Below are 23501 nucleotides of genomic sequence, written 5' to 3'. Positions count from 1 at the left end.
ATTTGTGGTTTGTAATTGGAGAGGTCGTGGTTCTGGCCCAATGCTCTTCTATGCCCTAACATGTTCAGATAGGTGAATTGCCCATGGATGTTGCCCTATAACTTTGATGCCCTTGACATGGTGTTGCACATGCGATTGGATGCTCTGGGTATTGTGAATAAAAAACATACAGCCTTGTTTTTGAGATAATCGTATGATACAGTATAGCCAATCACAACAGAGCACAGTGAAGACATTTCAGAACTGGAATGCTTAGCCCAGAAAGAGTTTGCTCCAAAGAGCTTTAAATAAACAGCATTGCCATATTGTTCCTCAAGTTACAATCACAGCACATGCATGAAAATGTTTTGGCAGTAGAAATATATCTAAGCAACATAGCCTTCAACATTTCCAGGCCAAAATAAATGTAAACTAAGCAATAGTTCTCCAATTTTAAATCCTCAAAGGTACACAGAAAAAATCGGGTTTAGCAGTGAAATGAAAAGCATGTCTGCTCTTTTTAAAAATAACACAGCACAAACATGTATGATCCCACAGCGAATCATGGAAGCAAACGTGTTTGCTTTTCGAGGGTCGGAAAATACCTGCAAATATTTGGTGAATACCACAAACTTTGGACTTCAGTCGCAAAGCCATTTACAGCAATAAACATGTATGTTTACAGCAGAAAAGGATATGCGGCAGGGATACTACTGTACAATTATGTGGCACACAACATGCAATTGCTTATTGAGAAAGCACACTCAAGGTTTGGGGTGTGGCAGGATCACGGCATGGTTCACCTCGAGAATTTGTGATGCCCACAATTTTGTAAGGTTGCTGACATTCGCAGATGGCTCTCCCACCCTTTCCCATCAAGAAAAACGAAAACAAAGAAATGGAGTGACCCCACCTCCCCTTTCAGAATAAGATACTGGAAAGAAACACACAAAACGTTGCAGTGGTTTGGGGAAAGGGATTTTCTCTATGTGGTAAAATGTTTGTCCCTTGGAAAAAAAGAAGAGTTCAAAATGGCCATTTGAAGCCTTAGGTTGCCTTTTCCAAAGAGGAGTTGTATGCAGTGTGCAATGCCATATTAGGAAATGGCAAATGCCTCATGACATTCCCAGTAGCATTTCTGCAAAGCTGCAATCAGCACAATTTTTCAGGTGTACTAATGGGTATATTTGTGAATTCCCAAAATGTACCTCTGAGTGCAGGAGTATGTACACGTGTATATGTGCAATTGTTTTCGACAATGGACCCACCTAGAAATGTCTACATATTTACCCCTAACTCTGGATTTGTGAGTGCCGATTTCACACCACACTGATGAAATTTTCGTAATGATAAATCCTACTTAACAAGGTGCAATTTAATTATTTCTTATTCAGTAAATAAGATATTTGACTTTACACGCCATCATTTTTTGTGTACCTCAGCTGAGTAGTGATTCACTGGAATCTAACCAGGTAATTCTGGAAAGAAAATAAAAGGCTGTGCATGTCTGCTTCTATTCTAATGCATCAGAATGCGTTCAATAAGCCAAAACGAGTTGAGTATTTGTGGAAACAGGTATGAGAACGGTATACTTAGCAATCAAGTCCCTATAATTGCTTTCAGAGAGTTTTGCAGGAGAAATGGAATGCTGATGAACTGGGATTGTTTTTCTGCGGCTTCTCCAAGATTACAGGCCTCGGTGCTCTTATGTCTGGCCTACACTATTGTGAAATCTAGACCGCAAAAATGTTTATTGGCATGCAGCACATTTCTACTTCTTCGCAGCAGCTGTTTCTTTTCCTTTTCAGTTTAAGTGATTTTTTAATGTGCTTTTTCTAAAAGAAGCAATAACCGCTTACAAAATGCAGTAAATAATATAACACATATATTCCCCAAGTAGAGCAGAATTGCTTTGATAGTACTCAGGCCCATCGGGAAACTGATGGCCCCTTTACACTGGCACAATGAAAAAGACTACTCTAAATGAAACTGCGAGTAGACATTTAACCCCTTCGCTGCTAGGCCTTCCCCCCCCACACCATCCCCCCCCCCCCCCCTGTGCTAAGCCTTCTGTTGACTATTTGGGGTAGTTTCGTGCTTAGGCCCCTGTAACTTTTTGACCACATGAGGTATCCACGCCAAATTTGCGTCCTTTTCTTCCAACATCATGGGGATTCTAAAGGTACCCAGGGTTTGTGGATTCCCCTGGAGGGGACCCAGAAATTAACCAAAATATAGCTAAAATTTTTATTTATTTTTTGTTAAATGGGAAAAAAGGGCTACAGATGAAAGCGTCTGTTTTTTCCCCTGCAAATGGTATCAACAAACGGGTTGTGGTGCTGAAATCACAATTTTCCCAGCTTTCAGGGGCAAGCGGACTTTTGTCAGAAACCCAACATATTTTACACAATTTTGTCATTTTTCTGGGACCTGGCCTATTTTTGCGCTTTCAACCTCCTTCCAGTTAATGGTAGAAATGGGTATGAAGGAAACAATGGATCCTGGAAAGCTATACATTTTAGAAACGTAGATAAAATTCTAAATGCAGCAAGGGGTCATTTGTGTAGATCCTGCAAGGTTTCTTTATAGAAACTAACAGTTGAATATAGGAAAAAATGTAAATTAGTTGAAAAAAACAGCCATTTGTGTCAACTTTTTCACCTGTAACTTCTTCTAATTATGACAGCTGTATTATTGCAATATACCAGCGGCCATCTAGAGAAACCTACCAACCCCACACATTTCTGAAAACTAGACACCCGGGGAGTCCAGCAAGGTATTGTTTTGTGATAGGTTATTTTGATGTCGCCTCAATGCGTTTTGGGCCCTTGCCTGTTACGGGTACTTGACCCACCCACGCGAGTGAGATATCATTTTTATCGGAAGACTTAGGGGAATGCTGGGTGGTAGGAAATTGGTGGATCCACGTAGATTCCAGAACTTTCCCAGACAGAAATTTGAGGAAAAAAGTGATTTTTTCGGCTAAAGTTTAGGTTTGCAGGGGATTCTGGGTAGGGTAATGTTGGGGGATCCACGCAAGCCATACCTTCCTGGACTCCCGCGAGTCTCTAGTTTTCAGAAATGTGTGGGTTTGGTAGGTATACCTAGATGGCCGCCAAGCCTGGGACCAAAAATTCATGTGACCATGTGACCCGACACACCCAAGGGGTTAACTTATCTACAAGTGCCACTGCGACAGCAGGACTCAGACGGGTGTAAATGATCACTGGAAGCTGTGCCTTGCATCATTTTAGTACACAAAAAGGACCATTCAATGGAAAGGTCGGGAAAGAGCAAAAGAAATAACATTTACAACTGCGATAGGTTTGACTTTGACCAACCTTGATCGGGTAATCAAAGAGCACTCCAGCTGGGGACAAGAGGGCACAGTACAACAGAAGGGGTAAACAAGGGGTGCAAAGAGGGGGAAGAAATGAAGGAGCCCAGGTTGACACATGAGGACAGAGAGAGCACAGAAAGGGAAGGGGATAGACAGAGCATGGAGGAGAGGGCAGAGAAAGTATCCTTGAAGTTGCTGACTGATATCAAGGCACCCGTCTATTTGCTGAGGAAAAGATGGTTTACCTAGTGCAAAATTTCACTCATTTATGTCATTACATTTATGTTTCATGATGCCATTTAGGTCAGAAGCCATTTTCTGTCATCCTTTGATGTCTGACCTATGGTATGTAACTTGATTTGAATTGATGTCATATTGGAGTCAGAGTTTGTGTGATTTCATTCCCAGTGATGTCAACATTATAATAATTAGTGATTTTAAAACTTGTACATCTTAGAACCTTTATGCCGGTGAATTTTGGCAAGTATGCACACACCTACAAGGCATCATCAGCTCGGCAATGGGTGCACCACACACAATTCCTTGCTCAAGGGTACCAAGACAGCTTCTTCCCTCCGTACTCTCTCACGCTAGTTGGAAATAAACACTGTACCTGGAATATGTTACCTGAGGGATGGCACAGAGTGGCATAAAAAATAGGGAAGGAGTTATGAGACCCATTGGGATGGAGGAGTAGCATTATAGCGGAGGGTGTCAACAATACCAGACTGTAAATTGTGTAAGTATTACCTGCAAGCAACTATGAATCCCTCAGAGCATGCCAGCAGGGCATTATTGAATTGCCTGGGGTGGCATTTCCAGGGTTAAAGTTTGCATAATTGCCCTTGTGTTACTAATGGCCCACCAAGTAAGCACTAGGTGTGCTCACACCGTCATTTCTTGCGCTGCTTGGGAAACTAATATTGTCGCAGGACTGTGGCACATGAGAAGGAACACTTTGTGAGGGCAAGAGGCAGGAATGGTCAAAGAGGTCTGAATGAGTGGATGAGCGGCACAGGTAGCATACTGGGGACTGATGGCTCTCACAGTCCTCGATAAGCGGTATGGGGTGGGCTATATGCAGCAGTGGCTGAAGCCTATGTCTATGTATGTCTATTTAGGACATTTACAAAGCACAAACAGATATACCTCAAGAGGAGGTGAACCAGCACTAAGAAAGTCTGCTGTCCACAAAGAGAAGCAGAGGTTAACTACACTGATTTAGATATTTAGATCTAATAAATACGTTATAGGATATTTTCGAAACTGTGTTGGGTTAGATTGGGAACAGATGCGAAGAGGCATGCTGTTCCAGACTTTTCGGATAATCACACATAGCATCCTTCTTCCAACTCTGGTTTTCTTGAATCGTGAAACAGCCAGCTGAGTTTTACAGAAGGATCTTAGGGTCCTGGTTGGATTATATTGGAAAAAGAGGGTTTACATTTAGTTATTGCTCTTTTAGCAAACAACACACAGACTGAGAAAGGTATAGTCAGTAGGCAGTGTACTTTACAAAGCTGTTTGGATAATTATGCCACAATCCAAGCACCAGTCTGGCTGCCAAGTTTAAGTCGACTTGAAGCTTTCTGATGGCATTTTTAGGAATACCCAAAGTAAAGAGTTTTCATAATCGAGCTGTGAAAGAATCTCAGTTCGAACCATCGTTGTTTTAAAGGCAGCAGGAAGCAATTGGAGAATCTTAAGGATGATTCTTAATAGTATAATATATGCGGAAACCAGTTGTTAATATGTGGAAGAAAAGATAATTTAGAGTAAAAAATAATCCCCAAGATCTCTCATAGGGTACTTCTATTTAAAGTTATAGGCAGTGAATAGTCCCGCCCACGTGCGGGGACCCCGGAGCACTTCTTCAATATATATCTTCTTAAGTGTTGAAAGCCTGCAAAGAGACCGTAAGAAAGAGACAGATTATGCAGCCTATATACATAAGCTACAATGGCTGAGTTCTTCACCATGGAGTCAATAAAGGGCCCGACCAAATTATTTGTGTGTAATTTCAAGATGTTTTAGCAAACACCATAAATCTCCCTCACAAACCCTTTTTTATGATAGAGATGGAGAAGAGGGGGCAGTGTAGCATTATACGCTGTTATTATAAGGTTAAAAATAGAGACTACCGGTGCCCCATCATGCTGAGCAGGTGGCAGTTGTTTCAGTTCTTTTTTCTTGCATCTGCTAACAGGGCCCTGGAGCATTGAGCTCAGCCTTTTTCAGGCTTTTTCCCTCACAATTCTCTACAGAAATTGGTGACATACCTTTATTTAATGCCTTTCATCTCTCCCAGCCTTTTTCTGTTGTTTTCTGACAGAAAAGTGAGGTGTTTTGTCAAATAAAATGCCTTCACTAATTGACAAGTGCCCAAGATGTGGGAGGAAGAAGGCCCAAACAGACCCTCATGAGGTCTGTATCATCTGTCTACCATCATCTCATGTTTCTGACCCAAGTCATCATTGCAGGAATTTTTCGTGACGCACCTATGTGAAAGGCAGAAGATTTGCCTTTATGGGACCGAAGAGAGATGATGCCAACAAACACAGCCTAAAGGTGGGATCTCAGAGCAACGGGGAAGGTCAATCTTCCACCAGTGATCTTTCTTCAACCTCTAGGGGACATGGGAGGTCTGAAAAGAGGTGTTCTGGCCAAAAACAACATCGGTCCTGGTCAACGTCGAGAGGATCGACATCGATTCAAGGTACGGCTCTGACTTGTTTCCCATCAAATCTGGCTCGACTCAGAGGAAGCGACTCCGTTTGTCGTTGAGGCGACCCTAGTCGGCGCTGAAAGGCCATACACTGTCGACTCGCAGGCTGCGGTTAAGAATTGCATCATCGTCCGGAAGGAGTGGCTCAATATCGAGGCGTTAGGGGAGGTCGACGTTGAGGAGTGGAACAACTTCAAAATGTCATAGTGAAATGTTGACGTCGAAGAGTTTTTCGATATCAAGGAGACAACAGGAGACAAGAGAGAAGAGAAGAAGATATTCTTCTCCAGACTCTCAATATTCTAGAGTGTATTCACCCTCCCCATTCTGGTGCCATCATCGCAGTCTCCTCATCCTACGTCACCTGCTCCACCTCTGTCTCCTCCTCCACCACCACCACCACCGGCACTACCTCTGCCTCCTCAACCATCCTCGCCTCTTCCACCTCCACCAATAGCGCCTCCTCCAATGACTCCAGTTTCACCTAGAGGCACTCCAGCTCTGAGGAATAGGTTCCGCTCTCGAGCTCGCTACCATTCTCGCCATCATGGCCATCATAGTCCTAGGCACTCATCAACATCTTTGCGCCGTTCTCGTCAATGCCATAGGTCTCACAATATAAGATCAAGATCTTACAGAAGACATACAGATACTTCCTCCAGGATTACAGGAGGATATTCTCCAACATCATCGGACTCTCCACCACCTTGTGGATGAGATTACAACCTTCCAAGAGGTCCTGGTATGAGGGGCGGCTAAACTGAATATACAGATGTCCGTACCAACACCTTACACATCTGTGATATTCGGGATCTGACACCAACGTACAGCTTCCAGGTCCCTACTTCTGTTGGTCCCTGACCTGCTATAACCTGCCATTAAGCTGTTATTGACACAGGCCTGGTCCGTTGAGGCTTCAAAAGAAATACCTGCCTCTGGATCAAGGCCCTCTATTCCTCTGCTCTGATCCTCCGTCAGACTCTGTGGTAATATTAGTAGCCAAGAAGTACCATTCCACATCTCCATCATCATCTGCTCCTCCGGACGAAGAGAGCAGGAAACTGGACTCGGCAGGCTGCAAAGTCTCTATCACGGCAGCAACATCAATTAAAGCAGCCAGCGCTACAGCTGTCTTGGCCAGATATGACAGAGCCCTCTGGGACTCCATCCAGAATTTCGCTGAACATCTCCTAAGAGACAAGATTTCATGGAGATAGTCAACGAGGGAGCTATGGTGTCAAATCAATGATGAGAGCAGTGGCGGACTCTTCCATTCTAGTCACACATTCATACTGTCACAGAGTTACCTTATGTAGGCATGCTTGTGCCAGTTCACATCCCTCAAACCGGTGTCAAAACAACATATACAGAACTTGCCACACTCTTTGGAAGTCACGCTTATGACTATATGGCAATAATGAAAAGCGAAATGGAGACCCTCAAAGCAGTGGGTCTAGAAAAACCAAAAGAACAGAGATGATCGTCCTGACCCTACCAACGTTGGTTTCATTCTCAGAGGGTTCAAATCTCTCAGTGGTACACAGGTACACCTCATTCGCAACACCAAAAGTCGTACCAGCAGCAGTGAAAACAGATGAGAAGATGCTCTGCCAACAGCCTGCCCAAGAGGGTAAACAGGCAATAGGATCCAAAGTATGAGTCCTCTCTTCCCCCTCTTCCTTTACCCACACTGTTAGGGGGAAGCATTTCTCATTATCTGACAGAGTGGCAACACATCACAAAAGACGCCTGGGTTCTGAATATTGTGCAAAATGGATATTGTCTCAGGTTCACCACCCTGCCATTGTCCATTCCTCCAAAACCATCCAATTTCCATCTTACATTGCTACAGTCAGAAGTCAACATCCTCTTACAGAAGAAGGAAGTGGAAGCCGTTACCTACAGACAATGGGAGACAGGCATTTACTCTAGGAACTTCCTGGTGAAAAAGAAAGACAAAAATGAATTCAGACCTGTAATCGACCTCAAAATAGCCAACAAGTAGATTCAGCAAGAGAAGTTCTGGATGCTGACATTACATCAAATCGATCCCCAATTATACCAGGGAGATGGGCTTTGCTCCACCGACCTTCACGATGCATACTTTCACATTCCAATCACCAGAGAGCATCACAAATGTTTAAGGTTCATTGTGTAAAGGACCATTATCAGTACATGGTACTTCCATTTGGACTAAAGTCAGCACCCAGAACATTTTCAAAGTACATGGCAGTGGTGGCAGGCCATCTGAGAAAGCACTGAATCTTTGTCTATCCATACCTAGACGACTGGCTCATAAAGGTGTCAATGTTTCAGGAAGCCCAACTTCACTTCAATTGACACTGTGATCTCCTTCAATGGTTGGGGCATCATGTCAACATCAACAAGTCCACACCAATTCCAGTTCAGAATTTGCATCACTTGGGAGCCTCCATCAGACAAGCAAAAGTGTGGTCTTCGGAGGAGCGATGCTTGTCGATCCATCAGAAATCTCATACTCGCATCAAGGTATCTCATTTAACAGTGAGGGCAATACCATATTTTCTCGGCTCAATAGCCTCATGCATCTTCCTCACCCCAAATGCTCACCTTCACATGCGGCCTCTCCAAGAATGTCAAGAGGACCAGTGGGACCAACTGAAAGGCAACTGGGAAGGCAAACTGCTCATACATGTAAAACAGTCCCTGAATTGGTGGCACCCTCCAACCAATCTCCTGCAAGGCATGCCATTTCACAAACCGGTTCCCTCTCAGACCATAGTGACAAATGCATCACTACTAGGTTGGGGAACCCACATGGATCCCCTCCAGATTCAGGGCACATGGGTGGAGAGAGAGATGACTTACCATATCACTCTTCTAGAGCTCCATGCAGTTTATCTAGAGCTCAAGGCCTCTCACCCATCATTCACAACCACGACCCTGCTTGTTCAGACGGACAATACAACCACCATGTACTACCTCAACAAGCAGGGAGGACGAGGTCCAAAGCCTTGTCACTAGAGGCCCAGGGGATTTGGAGATGGCTCTTAGCCAGGAACCTGAAATGCACAGCAACTCACTTCCCAGGTGTCCAAAATGTTCAAGCATTAATGAAAAACACAAATGGGTCTTGCATTATGTGGCTGTGCAAAATATCTTCCAAATGTGGGGCAGCCTAACCATCGACTTGTTCGCCACTGCAGGAAAAAGAAAATGCAGCGGCTTTGCCTCCAGGTACTACCATCCAGGGACACTGGAGAATGCCCTATGGATCAACTGGTCCGGCAAATATCTTTACGCTTTTCCACAGACTCCCCTGATCCAGGCAGTCCTAATCAGGCTGTCCCACTCGAGACCCAAGAGTGATCCTCATGGCTCTAGAGTGGCCAGATCAATGGTGGTTCACTGACTTGCTTCACCAGTCGGAGCATCCACATCTCAAGCTGCCATGCGGACCAGACCCACTAACAAAATTCGCAGGTCTGATGGTACACCCCAAACTCTCCTCCTTGAATTTGGCTGCATTGCTCCTGAGCTAGTGCTATACGGACATTTGAACCTGCCACAAGACTGCATGGAGATACTCAAGGAGGCTAAGCGGCCTTCCACCTGTTCTGCATTCACCTTCAAGTAGAAGAGATTTTGCATTTGGTGTTCCTCTAAGAACGTGGACCCTCCTACGAGCCAAGAATATGTCATTCTTCCATACCTTCTACACTTGACTAATTCTGGTTTGTGATTCTCTCTATAAAGGTTCATCTGGCAGCGCTTACTGCCTACAGAAAATGTCCTTCACAAATCTCTTTTTTTCACAATCCTTGTGATAAAGGATTTATTTTAGAAGGGTTAAGAAGATTTTCCCTCCCATTAGACATCCCTCACCTCCCTGGGAACTTAACATAGAGCTTTCATGACTTATGCAGGATCCCTTTGAGCCAATTCACGGAGCCTCCCTACAACATCAGCTCACATGGTTAGTGAGATCCAAGCACTATGTTCTCACGAACCATACACAGTCTTCCATTCCAACAAAGTGGTCATGAGAACTCACCCGAAATACCTTCTCAAGGTGATTTCAGACTTCCATGTCAACCAGACCATCTCATTACCTACATTCTTTCAGAATCCCTCTACTTCAGCGTAAAGAACTCTTCATTCCCTGGATGTGAGGAGAGTTTTAAGATTCTATCTAAATAAAGCATGGAACATCCACAGATTTAACCAATTATTTATCAACTATGGTCCAGTCCATAAGGGTTTAGCCACTTTCAAACAAGCTTTTTCCAGATGGATAGTTTCTTGTATCAAGTTGTGATCTCAAAAAGCTAACAAAATACTGCCAGCTTAACTTAAAGCACACTCCACTAGAGGTAAGGCGGCTACCACTGCTGTAATGAGAAATATCTCTATGGCGTATATTTGCAAAGCAGCCACATGGAGATCGGTTCACACATTCACCATACACTATTGCCTAGACTCTGATGCAAGACCAGACACTCAAGTAGGGCAGGCTTCCCTCAGCGATCTATTTTCTTAAAGCCTACCTTAGTTGATCCTCTGTCTTCTATACCGCTCTAAGTGGGGATGGGATTGCCACTCAATTCAGAGCGTATGACAATAAATGGAAATCCCCTATGAGAGAAGAATAGTTCCTTACTTGTAACACCTGTTCTCTCATAGAGGAATTTCCATTATAGTCATAAGCAACCCTCCCTCCTTCCCAGAGGAATGGACAGAGGAATCTATGGAATCTACCTATTGTCATACATCGCCTTAAAAAACTAACTGGAGCAACGTCCACTTGCTGACCATGATGGGATACTGGTGGTCTCTGGGTTCTAAAAGGCGCTGTCTCTATTTTTAACCTTATAATGACAGTTACACTGCCCTGCTCTCCTTCACCTCTATCATAATGAAGTGTTTGTGAGGGAGATTTTTGGTGTTTGCCAAAATATCTTGAAATTATACACAAATACTTTGGTCTGGTCCTTTTTTGACTTCATGAGGAATAATTCAGCCATTGTAGCCTATGTATATAGGCTTCCTTAATCTGTCTCTTCCTTAAGTGTCTTTGCAGGCCTTCTTGAAGAAAGGCGAACGTCTACACCTAAAAAGGTATATATTGAAGAAGTGCTCCTTGGTCCCCACATGTGGGCGGGACTATTCAGTGCTTATGAATATAATGGAAATTCCCCTATGACACAACAAGAGTTACAGGTAAGAGACTATTCCTTTTTTGCCAACTTCACTGAAATGGGAGGAAGGGCCACATTTTCAGACCATCATTTGTGCCTCCACATATGTTGATTACCAAACATGAACACTTTTGTCTTATGCCCATTCAGGGTGAGTCGATTGAACCTCATCCAGCTTGAAATGTTATTCATGCAGGCAGCAATACAGTCGGGGGTCACCATTCAAGCTCAAGAGCAGCTGTGTATTATCAGCATAGGCACAGAAACAATAACTAAAGTCTTTGATTAAATTAGCTAGGGGAGAGACATACAGATTAAATAACATGAGACTCATTACAGAGCCCTGAGTCACTCCCACTGCTGTGAGCATGATGGTAGAATGAAAATTACCCATCCATACAGTCTGCTTTTGACCATCTAGGAAAGATGAAAAACATTTAAATGTGGTGCCCGTCACACCAAATCCTGCCAGCCTATCTAACAAAATGGCATGACAGATGGTATAAAAAGTGGCTGTCATATCAAAGAGTACAAGGGCCTCTGAACTGCCTTTGTACAGGATTAAACAAATATTATTTCTTGCTTTAGCCAAAGCTGTTTCAGGACTAAGCACCTTCCTGAATTCTGACTGAGCAAGATGGGGGAGCTGATTATCCTCAAAGAAAGCTGGCAACTGTTGTTCTAAACTTTTACCCATCATGGAGAGCAATGATACAGGACAGAAATTAGCCAAGACTAATAGAGCCAATGATGGTTTCTTTATGAACGCAATACCAATGGCTGACATCCATTGCATAGTGACTGCCCCCAACCATAGGGAGGAGTTACAAAGCACCTGAATTACCGGTAACAGAGTCATGAAAACATTTTTCAGACAAGAGATCGGGCAGGGGTCAAGGGGCAAAACAGATCAGTGCTTGGTCCAAGTTGAAAGAATGTCACCATAGGAGGCCATTGTAAAATGGAGCCAGCTAACTGCAGAAGAGGGTGAAAGGCCCTGAACTGGGCATGACACAATGCAAGAGGGATTATCCACCCCCCCCTTCTAATTTAGTCATAAGATTGTAGATTATTTCCTCAAAAAGTTGGCTAAATTATTGTATATTTCTTGTGAGGCATTGATCTGACTGATTGCGGTCTTTTGAACACATTGTATATTTTAAACCCGTCCTTTGTAGTGATGCTTTCATTTTAATATTGAGATTTAGCCAATTGCACCTGTTTTTATATACTTTTAATTGGTGCGTTAAGCATCTTTCAACAGCACCGTGTTGAGTTTTTGCCAAGCCCGTTTTGCTTTTATACAAACTTGTTGCCCTAAGATTAGAGTTGTACCATGATGCAGCCTATTAGGTCTGACTCATTATTACTGTTGCTACTTCCCCATCCCACTACTGGTAGCCAAGAGCATGTCCATGAACATCCCCACCACCAGACACATCAGTGTTGTTCTCCCTGGTCCTGCTGCGTCCCCATAGTCGCTCTCCAGGGTGGGACGGAGACAGTCTCTGTCAGCACACTCTGGTGTAGGGGGCAGTTTCCATGGGTGGTCAGTAACAAGATCAGCTGTGGAAGTTAGCACCCTCAAACCATGTTCTTCCAACAGGACTCCATTTAGTATTCAGTAGCTTCACCACAGAAGATTGTGGTAGAGAGATTTATGTTCTTCCCCCAGTGCTTCAAATGCCAGCATAGGAGATTTTTTGCATTGCAGTACAGCAGCAGGTTTCTTAGGTCAAAGCCTACCAGAGAGCCCAGCTGTCTGGTTGCGAAAATTATTCTTGTGGGCATTCTGAAAGCATTCCTGGGAATGCCTATTGCTTACTATTGAATTTGTGGTTTAGAAATTTACATTTTCTGGCTTTTCATTTGCTGGCTTTTTTTGTTTTAGGCTGTCCGGCATGTCTTTGTCCCTCCGAGGAGAAAAGCTTGTATTCTTCCACGAGTCCTCATTTTGTGAAACAGGCCGTTACATTTTGTTCTTGTCTTGTCACATTTGCTGTGCATTCAAAGACAGAGGGCAAATGTCAGGCTCTGTCTTCCGAGGGAGCTTGGTGTTTACTTTTCTTTCTCTGACTTCAAAGTGAGAGGATTTATGTGACAATCTTGCCTATACTGGAAAAAATGTTTTTTCTAGTGCACAACAAAATGTAAATGTTTTTAAATGAGCTGTGCTAATTTTCATTATATATCAGAATTAGGAAAGCACAAATGAAGCCAAATGTTTTGTAATTTAAAAGTGTAGTGAAAACAAATACTTTAATACAATCAAAACAAATCAGTACACAAATAGATGCCTTATTGTTTGTGCGCTGTATAGTTTTATCTGTAATGGCCATTTCAATGGAAAATGTGTTGTCTGTAATGGCAGAGCGCTACCACACCATGAATACTCCACACTACACTACTACGCTTTACACCACTACACTCATGCCGTTCCACAACACTTCACTCTACCCACTCTGCGACACTCTACTACACTCTATGACACTACTCCACCCTACCACACTCCACTTCACACTACTCCACTCTGTGTCACTTCATCCTAGGCCACTCTACTCCATTCTGCTCCACTCTACTCTATGCCACTCTACTCCCCTCTACAACAGTCCATTCCACTTTACTCCACTCTACGTTATGCCACTCCACTCTATATTATACCACTCCACTCTACGCCACCCTGTGACACTCCACTCTATGACTCTACTCAACTCTATGAATCTACTATACTCTACACTATTACATGACATTCCATGAAACTCTACTGTACCCCACTCTACGACACTTTACCATGCCTCTCCACTCTATGCCCTTCCACTCTACTCCACTTCTCAACACTCCACAAAACTCCAGTCCAGTCCACTCCACTCCTTGCCCCACCACTGCACTCTTCGACTTCACCACTCCATGCTATGACACTCCACTGTATGTCACTCTCCTCTATGCCACTATCTTTTAGTCATGCTTAACAGCAGCCATGCTGGTGTACAACATAACTGAAATATATTGGCAAAACCAATAGCTCTTGCATAAACGCGACCTATTGGCTTTGCCAATGCTTGTTTCACTTCCCCGCCAGGACAACACTACTTAGTTTCCCTTAAAAAAGACGCAGTCCAAAATGTCACTAGCCTTTTCATGGAAAACAACAAACTTTTAACCTGCATAGTGCAGTTAAGGTAAAAATTGTAACAAGAAAATGTCCAAAATTGTCAAACTTTCTAGAAAATTGGATACTCTCAAATGGTAGTAAATATTCAATTGCAACAGTTCGTAAATGGAATACACCCTGTCATGCTTCAGATATTCCGTAAATATTTTCTTTTCTCCAAGAAGAAGTAAATAAAAAAGGAAAGATTAGAGTAGTGTGGTGAAAACTGAAGTAAAAAAACCTATGTGAAAATTACACAAACTGGTAAAACTGTGTACTAGGTATTAATTAATCCAGGCCACACCGTGAACTACTTCTGTTCATTATTCTGTTAATCTTAATGTTTGAAGATATTTAATGAACCCTGAATGGCTTTTGAGCCATTTGGCTGCAGGAGCTCCCAGAGCTTTGGTCATTCCGTCGATAGTCGGGACATATTGTGTAATTCAAACTGGCCGCTCTGTGCAGCATTGTGGCTTGAGTAGCCCATGTGTGTCGCTTCTGAATACGTAAGTGGAAGTTTACCGCTGGTCTAAAGAACAGCCAGTCCCATGCATGTAGCCAAGTGGCTGAAGCACATAATAAGAACATATCAGTTAGGGAGATTCATTCTACCTCATGTGAGCATTGTTGCCACATTACACACAACTTGATACTGTGAACATCTAAGGAAGCATTAGCAATCTAAGCATGTGCCTCAAAAAACAGAAAGGGGCACATAAAGGACCCATTGATCCTAAATGTCATAAGATTTTATTATGTAGAACTTAAAAGAAACAGAAGATCATGCTGGCCTAAACCACAATTTCCTCAAGTCAAGGCAGTTTCTAAAGACATTCCTGTCAGCGACTCTATTACCTGATTTGTTTTACTTGGGAGTATTCAAGGATCTATAGAAAAGCAAAAACTAATTTATGGAGAATAAGTGACAGACTACATTAGCTGGGAATACTAATCCACAATGGTAAATTATTTGTAGTGATAGAAAGGTTTCCTGAAAAGTGCAAGCGAATATATTTGTGTAGCACCTAAGACCATGACCACAGAATTGTACTTTAGTGTGTGTGTTGATATATATGGAATTGCAAGTGTTTCTTTTTTTTGGGAACACTTGTTTATTAAATTCTCACCGTATATAAAACCAAATACAGTTTGAAGAGAATTTAAACCAATTTTGCAGATTTTAAAAGCATCTTGGGCTCACATACTGAATCGCAATTAGGGATGACCATAAAAAAAAAGCATTCCTTCCTAATTGCAAATTGCAATTAGGTACGGTATGCTTTAATGGTTTACACCCGCAATTGCGTTAGCAACCATTGATCTGTTACCAAATCTCAAATAAGGTGGTTACTGATTTGCAAATAGGTTTGGGTTGCCCTGGGACACTTTCTCCTTTGTGATTTGTGTTGGATGACGTCAGGGGACATGGGGACCAGGGAGGAGAAGCAGGCAATGTCAATCTCTCCGTCCTGTCTTGTGATTTATCAGCTTTGAGGTGGACACATACCAGAGGGAGGTCAGCCAAGGTACAAATAGGATATGTCACTGTATCCATGACAGAAAGTAATTAAATCTCAGTTTTATTCACTCATCTATGCCACTCTGAATCCACCGCCACAGAAACCACCTCTCTCAGAGAAGGAAGAATGTTCACTTTTTTCTCTTCTTGCTATTTTTCCTTCTGGTAGTCTCAAATAGTGAATATGTCAAATTAAACGTTAGTTCAAGAAATAGGACATAAGAGAGGACATGTTAGGTTTTATAGAATGTTTAGTTCCTTATATCAGTGTATTTGAAAATAAGCCTAAATGCTTGCTGGAAAAACAGATTGAAATACATCTGTCTACTGCTTAAACTTACCACGTTAGTGGAGCTTTACAAGTGTCAAATCTCAGTTATGTGTCCCACCTCATCATTCTAACTTATGCGTAGACACATTAAATATGTTATCTTTCTGTGTAGTGTTTGAATATGTTCAGTTTTTCAAGAGGTTAATGTGACTTTACAGAATACTTTGTATTTTTCTCACATTTGCAGATCTAAAGAACAAATGGCATCTTGTGATTGACCGTCTCACTGTGCTTTTCTTAAAATTCCTGGAATATTTTCATAAACTCCAGGTTTTTGTGTGGTGGATTTTGGAATTGCATATCATCAAAATAGTTTCTTCCTACATCATTTGGATCACAGTGAAAGAAGTAAGTAGTATTTGACAGAACAAGCCACTTTAAATTGCTTGATGATTTTTCAGAATGAATGATTGCATGAGAGCACTATGTCCACCCAAAATAAAAAGAGGATAGGATTTAGGCATGTGAAAATAATTCAACCTGCTTGCGATGTACTTAGGATCAGAAAAAAACATATTCCATTAAATCAATCGCCTCCATCAATTTCCAGCTGAAAAGAGGATCAGCTTTACTGTCTTCGCACAATGCCTGAGATTATTCATATTTTAGCTTGCTTTTCCAGCAACCATATTCAAACACAACACACTAACAGGATGCAGATCTGCCTTCAGTAAGTCACATAGAGCTATTCATTTTGAAGGCGTGCTTCTGAAAGCCAGAAAGGTAAGGATGTAATTTGCGGTCAAAGTGGTTAGTTCTTACCAGTATTGAAATTTCAGTAGAGAAATAGGGACATGCTTGTCCCCACAGTCTGAAACACTGTAGTCCTGGTTGGGGCGAGTATTGTGCACTCTCAGGTGACTTTAGTGTCATTTGCCACATAATAAATCTGCATCATCTGTATCATTAGTCAGCATAACGAGGTGTTCAGATACCATTGTCACGTACTCTTTCAGACACATGTTAATTTCTCTCCAAAACAAGATGTGCATTAGTCTTTAAGTCAGTGGTGGTTCAAGGAGTTATACTCTTAGTGCAAACTTCAAAAGGTGTAATTACTCAGGCAGGAGAACAGTCTGGTTTAACTGGGCCATTCACCATCATGCTAAGCACTGTACTAGTATCTGGTTATTTGACTTTGCCAAATATGCCTGAAAGTAGCATTTCTATATTGTTAAAACAGCAGTTTTCAGTTCCAACCTGAAAGTCAAGGATGTCTGGCAGATATGCATTCAATTAACTTAGTGTTTGGTATTCATGGCCTATGTGCAATTATGCCAAAAAGACGATGGAATGATCTTGGGAGTAGGATGGTAGTAGAGCTTTCTTTTCTTATTGAATATCCCTTTAAAAAAATAGCTACTCTCTACATGTAATAATGAGGTGTTTCTACTCTTATTTTCGATCATGCCTTGAAGGATCATTCTAATGTTTTGAATATTAAAAAGCATGCTAGTTAGTGTGCCCTAGGGAATATCTTTACCTGAATCTTTCAGTTAAGCTGATTATAATTTAGTATTACTTATGATCTCACATATGACATCACTCATGACATTTTCAATGATATCATTTATGACACCACTGATGACATCTCAAATGACAGCTTAAATAAATTGATATTTTTATTACACCTAACTATTACGTTACTTGAACCTTTGGTTCTTTACGTCTAAGGTATTTTTATGTAAAGTAATACTTAATTACCATACGTAAATACAACCCCCTGCTGAGCACTGCCGAAGGCCCTGCAACCAACACCCCCAATACAGCCAACCCCCTTCTTTGCATGGCCTTCAGCTGTGCGCAGAGGGGGGCTGCCATAGGGCCTGGACCCGGAGACCCCATCCCCCAGAGCCATTTGTTTTTAATGAATGGGGGCGGGGTGGCCACCCTCCCCAAGCCTTGTTAAGCCCTAGAGATCCCAGAGCTGTGAAGTTTTTTTAAAGGGAGGGTGTGTGTGTGGCTCCACTCACTCAACCGATTTCGACCCTGGGGACCCACTCCCTCTGTACCTGGCAGTATTGTTTAGAGGAAGGGGGCATATGGCCCCTCTCCCTGGGAATATTTTGGCCACTGGGGAACTCATCCCTGGGTGCCTGCAGTTATTGTTTCTGAGGAGGGGGCACATCGCAATTTTCATGGGAAGGTGGCACGCGTCCCACTCCCTGGGCTGATATCAGGTCCGGACACCCTATCCCTCAGGGCCTGTTGTCATACGTAGGAGAGGGGGGCATGCGGCCCCCTCTCTGGGCCAATTTCAGCCCCGGGAACCCAATCTCTTTTGCCCAGCATTATGTTGAAGAAGGAGGGGGAACTCAGCCCCCCCAAGCAGATTTCCGACCCTGGGACCCCATCTCACAGGGCCCAGCTCATATAGCAGGGGGAGGGGGCATGTGGCCCCCCTCCCCTGGCTGCTTTAGACCCTAGGGACCCATCCCCCTGGGCCCGCACTCTGAAAGGTGGATGCCCTGGTGCCCACCCAGGGCACCCACCATAGTGTTGTTGGGGCAGTTGGGGGAACCCCGCATCCCCAGCCGGCTCCTTGCATCCAGAGGGCACTGGCATTGATCCTGCCTTCATGGAGCAGCTCCTAATGCTGCACCCCATGGGTGGGAGCAATATTTAGATCTGTTTTCCTGCCCACATCAGCGCGGGCAGAGAAATGGATCTAAATTGTGCTCCCAGCAGGCAGGAGCTTTTTTTAAGCTCTCACCCGCTGGAAGCAGATACGGTGTTTGCTGCCGCTTGGCGGGAGTTTTGGAAATGCTACCGCCAAATAAGAGCACATACAGGTTTCCCTGCCTACACCGCTGTGGGCAGAGAAACCGCTATGCCCTGGGGGTGGGCTCCTCGGGACTTAGCTCTTAAGCTGGCCTTGGGTGGTAGGATCTCCAGTGCCATTATTGGCTCAGCGAGGGAGGTGCCCCCTCCCTTCAAGTAATCGTCCCCCAAGGTGGGCTCCCTAGGGCCTTTTGAGGCTCAGGAAGGTGGTCCATGCAGCCCCCTTTCCCATAAAAAGTAATTGCGGTTCCAGGGTGAGCTCCCCAGGGCCTTAGGAGGCTCCATGCGGCCTCCCTCCCCTTTATGAAATCAAACCCTTGGGTAGGCTCCCCAGAGAATAAGATAATTAAATGTGGCCTAGCTGCCATCTTTTTCTTTGTTCGAGCAAGAGTCTCGCATATATTGCTGTTTTTCTTTTCTTTTTCGACCCCGGGGGTCCCATTGGGTCATGCCTGTGGGGACTAGTGGGTTAGGGTATCCCTACCCTGTCCCCTTGAGCAATTATTTTAATTCCTGGGCAAGTGACTAGGGATCAGATGTATTGAGCATTTTTTCCAGGCACAAACAGGCAAATTCTGATCGTTGGGCCATTTGTGAAACGAAAAATGCATTTTGGTATGTATCATCCCCAAATAGCGATTCAGTAACAGAAACTGACTCGCAATTTGGACTTGCAAATACATACTTATTCGGTATTAGGAAAGGGTGTATTTAGGGCGTGCCTTCCTAATTCTGAATCACAGTGGTATGTATGAATGTTTATCGACCAAAATGCGGTTGCTAAACATTTGCATTTTACTGCCTACTTCAGTAGGTGGTAACCCATTCGCAAAAGGGAAGGTGTCCCCAAGTGACCTCTTCCCCTTTCTGAATAGTTGCGAAAACATTTGCTTAGAGCAGGCAGTGGTCCCACACTCACTAGGAATTGCTAAATGAAACTCTATGAGTTTCATACATTAGGAATAGCGATTTCCTAATCGTGACTCGCTATTGCTAATATTGATACATCAGGCCCTATGTCCCCAAATGCTGCATTGACTGCCAGTAACATTTTTCTCATGTTGCTGGCAGCCAATCAGAGTGCTCACTCTCGCATAAGTCTGACTCCCGTGGGAGTGAGATGGCCGAACAAAAATAAAGTTACCTGGGTCAATCAGAATGCTCCATTTTTAAGCCCAACTGTCCAAATATCTATATTTGTTTGACCCTTAATATCTTAATAACTACTAAATAGATTTACACTAAATCACAAATAGCACAATCTGCAGAACAAATTCTAGATTCCTTCCGAATTTAGTGTAATTCTGTTCAGCTGTATTTGCTGCAGCCCGTCTTAAAGAAGTCTATGGAAAAGCATGGGGATTTTACATTTTGGGCCCCCCTTTTCTCCTAGGCCACCACTTGATGGATCACTCCGTAACTTGCCATGCACAAACTAGTCAAAAAGTAGCACCTTTTTGGAAAGTTTCGTTGAGATTCATCAAATTCTGTTAAAGTGATTAGTTACGCAAAGAAAAGCTTTTCTTATGGAAAAACAATCCTAACTGTAAGTACATAGTGATGACCGACACTAGGTAATATATATATATATTATCTACTGGCTGTCGCCAGTAGATAGTTATAGTTAGGACCGAGTTCCCATAGGAAATCTGAAAATTCTATTTTGAATAACTTTGGCGCCGGTTGAATTATCTTCGTAAAATTTTCAAAACTAATGGGGCGCTCCGCTCAGCTCCTACCTTGAAAGTCTCGGGGTGATTCGTCAAGCGGGGGCTGAGAAAAAAGGGGGGTCCCAAAACGCGTTTTCCCCATGCATTTTCCCATAGGACCTTTAGTCGAAGTTACAGCCCGAACGGCTGAACAGAATTACTTGAAATTTGGCAAAGAGGTAGTCCTCAGGTCAGGCATGTGCCTTTTGCATATATGGTGTCAATCTGTTCAGTAGTTCCTGAGAAAATTGCAGTTAAAAGTACATAAATATCTATATGCGCGCACCTTGTGCGCACGGTGCTCGCACGGGGCGCGCACCAAATGTCCGCGAGCGTAATTATGATTGGCGGTTAGATGTCAGTCAACATTCCAATCGGTCGAAATCAGGAAGGGTCGGACGCCATTTTGTGTGTGACAGTGAAAAAGAAAGGTGGAGAACGTGAAAAGGGGGCAGGGTAGAGAGTTCCTGACCCCCTAGGCTTTGTCAAGGGGTCCCTGAAGGACCCCGAAGGGTGAAATTTTTAAAAAAAAAAATTCAAAAAATCGCGGGGTGCGCGCACGGTGCGCGCACCCCCCAGCTGCCATTTTTAGTTTTAGAGGCAGAAGAGAGCTAAAAACACAAGTGGAGAACGTGAAAAGGGGGCAGGGTAGACAGTCCCTGACCCCCTAGGCCTTCTCAGGGGGACCATGAAAGACCCCTAAGGTCCCAAAAAAAAAAAAAAAGTATAAATATAGCGCGGAGCGCGCACGGTGCGTGCACCATGAAAAGCCCTTAAAACAAATAAAAAACATTTAAACTGTTTATAAGTTTATAGAAGATATTAACTATGCTGTTCAACTTTATCCAAATTCAAAAAAAAGGAGCTGAGCCATATTGTAAAATAAATATATAAAAAATATAATAATACATACATAAATTAGCATTTACAAAACCTTACATATTCACTAAAAAAAACAGGTTTCACACACATTATAGTTAGAAATTAGCATTTAAAAAACCTTGCAAATTCACTGAAAAAACCAATAGGTTTCACACACGTTATAGTTAGGAATTAGCATTTAAAAAACCTTGCAAATTCACTGAAAAAACCATAGGTTTCACACACGTTATAGTTAGGAATTAGCATTTAAAAAACCTTGCAAATTCACTGAAAAAACCATAGGTTTCACACATGTTATAGTTAGCTGGACATTTCACTCGTACAAAACCATTGAAATTCCCCCGTTATAGTTAGTTCAGCTAACTATAACTCGCGCGACCGCAATCCACTGCTGATGATGTCACATATTACATCACTCATGACATGGTCAGTGACATCACTCATGACATCACTCATGACATCTCAAATGACATCACTGATGACATCACTGATGACATCATCCAGTGATTATGTGTCTTTCTGAAAAATAAATATTCTTTATATATGTATATCTAAAGGTTAATGGAAGAATAAATGGGTAAATAAGTGTCTAAATGGATGTTTTTTTTGTAAAATTAATTGTATAACTGACTTATTAACAGTATCTTAGTGAATACAAGTATTAGTGAGTAATGTTTAAATATTTAAATATCTGTATCAGTGTCTCACTTTGTGTATAAGTGGCTGCATGGGTTGGTGAGTAGCTACATGAGTGTGTATATGGGTTATTAGTTCGTTTTTAGAGTATCAGTATGAGTGTCTGTATGGTTCAGTGGGGGATGTTACTTAGCGTATAAATGCATGAATGAGTGACTCACTGTTTGTATGTGTTTTGAAGACAGTATGTGAGCAGGACAGTATGGGTGGATGAGTGTGTGTATGGGTGAGTAAGAGAGTGAATGACTATCTCAATAGTGTCTTTATGAGTAAGTCCATATGTTTTAAACTAGTATATGTGAGTATTGATGTATATAAGTGAGGATATATGAGAGTGAGAGATTGGAAGAGTTCCTGTATAAATAAGTATGTGTTTCTATAAGTGATTGTTTAAGAGAGTAAGTATGTGTACGTTTCTGTAGAAGTAAGTGTAGTGGTGTGTGTATAGCTGTATATGCAAGTAAATGGATGTTTATTTGCATGTGTGAGTATGTGTGTGAGTAACTCTATGTATGAGTGTAGGTGTGTAACAGGATGTATAGGTGTATAAGTACATATGATGACTGAGTACATGTATGAGTGACTATATAGAAGTGTTGATGAATGAGTGGATGCGTATGTAGATTTTGGAATTACTGAATAGGTTGTTCTAACTGGTATTGGTATCTCTATAGTTTTCAAAACTTTAGTTTGTATTTTTCAATGTGCGTATCAAAGTTTATATTAGGATAAGAGGAGGTCTGCCACTCTTACACAAGGATGATGTCATCAGTGATGTCATCAGTGATGTCATTTGAGATGTCATCAGTGATGTCATGAGTGATGTCACTGACCATGTCATGAGTGATGTAATATGTGACGTCATCAGCAGTGGATTGCGGTCGCGCAAGTTATAGTTAGCTGAACTAACTATAACAGGGGAATTTCAATGGTTTTGTACGAGTGAAATGTCCAGCTAACTATAACATGTGTGAAACCTATGGTTTTTTCAGTGAATATATATATATGTATATATATATATATATATATAGACATACAGTGGCGGCTCTTCTGCTGAGGCGGAGGAGCTTCACCCCACTGCCTCGAAGTAGGCAGGGGAGGAGTGGTACAACCCTCCTAAGTGTGCAATGACTGTGAAGTCAACCCTCTCAGGCCACCCAAAACAGTCATGCACACTTTCCCTGTTCTCAACATGCCCGCCCCTGTAG

General features: G+C 42.6%; 1 protein-coding gene across 3 annotated transcripts in view; it reads left to right on the top strand.

Moving 5' to 3' along the window:
* The window catches only part of PIEZO2 (piezo type mechanosensitive ion channel component 2), a 1161909-nt gene that overhangs the window by 815110 nt on the left and 323298 nt on the right, over nucleotides 1-23501 (top strand). For all 3 annotated transcript variants that reach the window (XM_085607342.1, XM_085607341.1, XM_085607340.1), the window contains one exon: nucleotides 16413-16573. In XM_085607342.1, coding sequence (XP_085463468.1) covers nucleotides 16413-16573 — 161 coding nt within the window. The remainder of the gene's footprint in view (nucleotides 1-16412; nucleotides 16574-23501) is intronic.

Source organism: Triturus cristatus, chromosome 5_2 (assembly GCF_964204655.1).
Source record: "Triturus cristatus chromosome 5_2, aTriCri1.1, whole genome shotgun sequence".
In the NCBI taxonomy this organism is placed as follows: domain Eukaryota; kingdom Metazoa; phylum Chordata; class Amphibia; order Caudata; family Salamandridae; genus Triturus; species Triturus cristatus.
The sequence above is the reverse complement of the archived record's forward strand: the minus strand, read 5'-3'. Positions and strand labels throughout refer to the sequence as shown.